Consider the following 5,763-nt stretch of genomic DNA (forward strand, 5'->3'; position numbering starts at 1 on the left):
CCTGGTCCTGTTAGGAGCTCTAAACCCGGTCCTGTTGGAGCTCTAAACCTGGTCCTGTTTGGAGTTCTACAGCTCAGAGTTTAAACAGAAAGTTGGACTTTAATGACTGAACCGAGGTTTTAGATCTTTAACAGTTTTTAGAGAATCTCAGGTTCAGATGAAGGATTTCTGGAGATTTTAACAGGATGTTACCTCTTAGGTTTTGAATTGTCTTATAATAGTAAAACTCTTTTTATTCCTTCGACTCTTTTTGGCACACATGTGAATTATACATCAAAATGTAGATGTTTTTCTCTTCTTTCACCCGGTTTGTCTCTCGCTGCTGTAGGACTTGTGGTTTTCTCTCAAATCCTCCCAGAATACAAAGAGTGCACACAAGCTTCACTGATTCAGATTTTAGCTCAAAATATTCTCCTCGAAACTGGCAGTGAAGCTTGTTTTGTGTCATATCTGCTCCATAAATCTCAGTCGAAACATAAAAATGTGAGTGTGTGACACTTAAAAATGACTGAATTATTACACCAACATTTTACAGAGGATTGTGTGTTGAGGAGTCAGTCGGCTCTGACACAGTTCGTTCACATCAGAACCAGGAAGTTGGAAATGATTCAGTAAATGATATAAAACTTTATCCCCGCAGACCAACACAAACACTGATGTGCGTCTCAGACAGGAAGAGAACCGCAGTGATGTCACATCAGTGAGGATCTGAGCGAACGAAGGAACGAACGGCACCGAGTGAAACTTTAGCTGCTCTGATGTTCACGCTTCGATTTAACAACCTGACAGAAGAGCTCAGCGTCAAACTCACTGACACCTACGTCCCCGAGGACTCTCTGTACTCAGAAAATAATGGTAAAAATACACAACATACAGATAAACTCTGATTAAACTTCCCTACAGACACAAACACAGTGCAGACAGATTGTATAAGATGTTTAAATTTAAATCTCAGGTTTAAAACTAGGATTGATTTCTTATTTGGACCAGTACAAACATTTTTCCATCCCTGATATTGTGAACATTCATTTGCCAAAGTGACAACCTGGCAGAGTCGAGCTCCTGCTCTTATTTTAACACACAGATGACTTCTGAATGCGATGGAGGAGTTAGTGACAGTTTTTAAGAAGAAGTTCAGGCTACTGCTGAGCGTAAAACAACTATTTTACTGATTTTAGTGAGAAATTACTTGTTTTCAAGGCAGTAAACTAACAACAGACATTTTGCAGTTCAGAGTCTCAGGTAAACTGAATAGTTCACCTGTAGGCCATGAGCTGCAAACAAGATGCTGTGGGACCTAAAAGAGGAAGGGATTAAATGCATAAATGCTAAATTAAATGCTAACTGTCAATCATGACCTGAGACTAGGAACCTAAACTGCAGGACTGCAGGAGCACCAACATCTATCAATGACTGATCAACTCAAAAGGTCAAGTTCAACTCATCCATTCATCCATTCATTCATTTTCTGCTGCTTAATAAAGGCTGGGTTGAGGACGCAACAGGTCCATCAGGGAAACCCAGACCTCCCTCTCTCCAGCTCCTCCTGGAGGATCTCAAGGTGATCCAGGCCAGAGAGGATAAATAATTCTGGGTCTGCCCTGAGGTCATCTTTCAGTGCCTGGAAAACCTCCAAAAGGAAAAAAGGTCAGGAGGTCACCTTACCTCTGAGCTCTCCTGGATGATGGAGCTCCTCACCTTACCTCATGATGGAGCTCCTCACCTTCCTCACCTTACCTGTGAGCCTCAGCCTGGTCTTAGAGACAGCTAAGGCTGGAATAATGAGACTCAATAACTTGTAGAAAAACAAAATGAATGTTTGGGAGAAAACTGTGGATTTATTTATGTGTGTGTTGGTCCTGAGATGTTTTGGAGCTGCTGTTGACCTTCCTCGCCTCATCAGCTCTGGAGTTTCCTTCTGAAGGAGCCTGAATGACAAACCGCACCACTCGCTGCTTGTTTTTGGTGTGTTTAAGTGTGGAGTTGTTCCTGACCTTCTGTGCTGCCGTGTCGGTCAGAGCGGCGGCTTGTCTGCTCAGCTGGGACGCCATGATGTGGCAGCGCTGACACAGTCTCTGCAGCTCCTCCTCCTCCTCCTCCTCCTCTTCCTCCCTCTTGCCATAGTGGCTCAGTTCGCTGGCTGACAGCGAGCCTTCGGGATTGGGCCGACGTGCACAGCTCTTCTGAGCCTCTTCATCCTCCTCCTCTCCTACTGAACGAAGACGCTTCCTGCGACCTGTGGAGCCCAGAGGAAGAGGAGTCTCGCCCTCCACCACCTAAAGCCAGACAGAGGAAGAGCCTTCAGTCAGTGTCTCTGTTGTCTTTACAACCAGACACCAGTTTAAATTCACTGATCCAGAAATAAAGAGATATATTTTTGAATGTGGAGGGTCTTCTACATTAAACACATTTACAGGATAAATGCCGAAGCTTTTTAAAATAAAATGCATAAAATGCAAAAACCATTTATTGTTGGTGTTTCCAAATCTTAATCAGCAGACCTTCAATGATGCTTTCTCATAAAAAGCCTTAAACATGAGAGGAATATTAGTAAAAATACTGTTTTAACAGGACTTAGTTTAAATGTGTTAATATTGAGGTGAATGAAGAGAAATCTGAATAACTGCAAACTGAGGATCAGTTTTTATATATCTGTTAACGTCAGTATGAAGCCTTCTGTTAATTAGCTCATAAATAAAAGTTATTTGTTGTTTTCTGAACCCATATTTAAGTCATCATTTCTTCGTGTTCAAGTTTAGATTTAGCTGCAAAAACAAAACATGAACCCCAGGTCGCAGAGCTGAGTTTACCCTTGTTGGCTCTGCTGAAACTCTACAACAGGGCTTTTAATTTGAAAGTGGAGCTGTTAATGTGGAGATGAAAAAGTCTGAGCCTCACCGTGTACCTCCGGTAGTCTGGCCTGCGTCCCCGAGCCGTGTTCCAGTACTGGGAGTACATGTTGGTTAAAACTCTCTCTGAGAAGCTGATGAACTCTTCTGGCTCTCCGTCCTTTCAGACGCAGCTTCCTTCTCTGATCAGCAGCAAAAAAAGGGGCGAGTTTCTGAGAGTGACTGTGGGAGGAGAACAATGTCGCTGAAGCGTGAACTTCCAGACCGCTGGATGGTGAAGAGGAGACTCAGATGAGATCCAGTGTTCTGACACCGAGTTACACAACTACTGGAACAACTGAACACTGATCAGGTGATGTCAGAGAGGGCTGGAGATCTAAGATCTGATCTGGATCAAACCTTCTGTGGTTTGGTTTGGAGCTGAAGGAGCTAACTTAGATTGGGTTGAGAGGGAGGATCACACGAAGGAGGATCAAATCATCCAAACAACAGATCCTAACAGATAACCACAGATCCATCCAAAGGTGTTTCTGTCATGCTGGTGAATTTTATTCTCACTTAAATACTGCCACCTGAAAGTTAACCAGTTGTTGATTACTTTCTGAGAGTTTTATTAAAATACATCCAGTGTTTCATGAGATATTTTGCTAACAGACAGACAAACGAACACAAGTAATCACAATTATCTGAATATCTGACAGATAAACTGGTTTCTGCAAGCTTTAATAAACTTTTTATTTAAAAAACAGATTGATTGTTATAAAAAGTTGCTACAAAAATTAATATCAATAAGCTTCCAGGAACAAACAGTTCATAAATCCTGTTTGTTCTGTCTGCTTTGTCTAAATTACATAACAGTGCACAGTTTGAGCCTTATTCTGCTGACAGCAGAACTTTAAACGCAGACGGAGCTCCTACAGAGAACACAGAGACACCGAGGAACCCAACCAGCCCGAGAACCCGGTCCGAAACCCAAACCCGGGATACAGAGGCTCAGTGAACGAGGTGCTGTAGGTGTGCAGGTGGTTCAGGGCGGTTTTAGAGACGCTGTAGAAGGAGACGGTCCCGGCAGGCCAGTCCAAATACACAGCGACTCTGTGGCGGACCGGCGAGCGGACGGCCGTCCTCAGGTTGTTGTGCCACACAGAGTAACCGTCGTCATCAGAGCAGTTCAGGCTCCAGGACTGATGGTTCCATCCGAACATGCAGTTGTCGCTGTTTCCGCTCCTCCTCATCCCTCTGTAGCTGACAGAGACGTAAACGCCTCCGCTCCACTCCACCTCCCAGTAGCAGCGGCCGCTCAGAGAGCTCGTACACAGCAGCTGGATCCGGCAGTCGAACCTGTCGGGATGCTCGGGGTACGGCTGCTTGTCCTCCACCAGCGTCACCGTCCTGGTGTCCTCCGACAGTCGCAGGTTCGAGTTGACCGTGTTTGGGTCCAGGTCAAGCTCACAGGAATCTGACGGAGAGAAAAGAGCGACACCTGAGGCTCACAGTTTTAGTAATAATAAGACATTATTCTGTGAATGCTGATTCAGCTTCTTGTTTTTATTTTTACATTCAAACTATTTTAGCCGTTCAGCTCAGGAGATGGGTGTGTGGCTTTTATACTTTTCAGAATATTTAAACATTGTTTACAAATAGTTTCCCTCGATAAACACTTTGAAATCAAGATTTTTTTAGATCTAGTGTGGCAGGATGTTCTCTTCAAATGGTCCTAAAATTTAAACCTAAATGTTCAGATTGTAAACGGGACAGAAATCCTTCCATCCACCCGTTCACATCCACCAATCCGTGGTCGAGTCGTAGAAGTTTCAGATCAATAAAACAGATTTCACTCTCCCAGGAACACTTCCCAGCCTTCCTGGAGAATCCCACGGTGTTCCCAGTCTCTGGGGCTGAACGTGACCAGAAGACCTGCAGAGAGAGGCCTCCAGGAAGCATCCCGACCAGATGTCTGCACCACCTCAGCTGACTCCTGATGATGAGGAGGAGCAGCGGCTGATGATGGAGCTCCTCAGCTCATCTCAGGACCACAGGAGAGGGTTGGACCAAAACAGAGCCCTCTGTCATCACTCAACAAAACTCCTCTGCCTGAAGCGAAGACTCAGCCCTGATCTAAAGGGAGATTTCCACCAGTTTAAGAGCGAAACAGATCATTAGTTGAACTTACACTTTCTGAGACCAGGTTTTAACCTCTGTTCTCCACCGTGGTCCACCCTGCAAGATGAAACATTCAGTGATCAAACAGGATTCAGTGGAGAATAAAACCAAAAATCACAATGAGATTTACTGTAAAACAAAAGTTGGAATTATTAACTCATAGTGGAGCTACAGAATATTGATTTTATTAAACCAAATGTGGATGCCCCCCACACAGGAGTCTCAGGTTGGAAATCTTTGACCATTTCACATCCTATTATGAAGCGTGAGACAAATATTGAGCTTATTTCAGGGGAAATATTAGCAGGAATCCCTCATCAGCTCAATAAACTAATAACATGAGGGTCAGATCATGATGCTGACGTTAGCTGGGCCGGTGCTGAAGCTCAGCAGGGATCTTAAATGTGTTCAGTAGTTTTCTTCTGGGATATAAATTATATAATCTGTTGGAAAATGACGAAGACATCTTAAAACTATCTGTTCATTCCTTTTCAAGCAAAGTGCTCAGAGCTGAGGCCAAAAACCTTTCCTGACTGTCTCTTAGATACATTCGAGCTCTGTTTCGTCTTTCTGTGGGTTTATTAGAGCAGCGGTTCCCGGCCCGGGCGGTTCCCGGCCCCTGGCGGTTCCCGGCCACTGCCAGTTCCCGGACCGGGCGGTTCCCGGCCCGGGCGGTTCCCGGCCCGGGCGGTTCCCGGCCCCTGGCAGTTCCCGGCCCGGGCGGTTCCCAGCCCCTGGCGGTTCCCGGCCC

At 45.0% G+C, this 5,763-nt stretch overlaps 2 protein-coding genes and 1 long non-coding RNA gene across 4 annotated transcripts in view; 1 reads left to right on the forward strand and 2 right to left on the reverse strand.

Moving 5' to 3' along the window:
- The window catches only part of LOC112449956, an 8,039-nt gene extending 7,015 nt beyond the window's left edge, over window positions 1–1,024 (forward strand). For both annotated transcript variants that reach the window (XR_005234478.1, XR_005234479.1), the window contains exon 6: window positions 641–1,024. This is a non-coding gene — a long non-coding RNA (uncharacterized LOC112449956). The remainder of the gene's footprint in view (window positions 1–640) is intronic.
- kif26aa (kinesin family member 26Aa) overlaps window positions 1–2,628 on the reverse strand; it is a 44,427-nt gene extending 41,799 nt beyond the window's left edge. The window contains exon 1 of the mRNA XM_037981437.1: window positions 1,995–2,628. Within this exon, the coding sequence (XP_037837365.1) occupies window positions 1,995–2,051 (57 nt within the window). The 5' untranslated portion in view covers window positions 2,052–2,628. The remainder of the gene's footprint in view (window positions 1–1,994) is intronic.
- A 780-nt stretch (window positions 2,629–3,408) lies between these two features.
- Window positions 3,409–5,763, reverse strand: part of LOC108228582 (protein NLRC3-like) — an 8,819-nt gene continuing 6,464 nt past the window's right edge. Inside the window, exons 7-9 of the mRNA XM_025003282.2 lie at window positions 5,637–5,746; window positions 5,023–5,069; window positions 3,409–4,308 (exon numbers count right to left, since the gene is read on the reverse strand). Coding sequence (XP_024859050.2) covers window positions 3,764–4,308; window positions 5,023–5,069; window positions 5,637–5,746 — 702 coding nt within the window. The 3' untranslated portion in view covers window positions 3,409–3,763. The remainder of the gene's footprint in view (window positions 4,309–5,022; window positions 5,070–5,636; window positions 5,747–5,763) is intronic.

This window comes from Kryptolebias marmoratus, linkage group LG19 (assembly GCF_001649575.2).
Source record: "Kryptolebias marmoratus isolate JLee-2015 linkage group LG19, ASM164957v2, whole genome shotgun sequence".
NCBI lineage: Eukaryota > Metazoa > Chordata > Actinopteri > Cyprinodontiformes > Rivulidae > Kryptolebias > Kryptolebias marmoratus.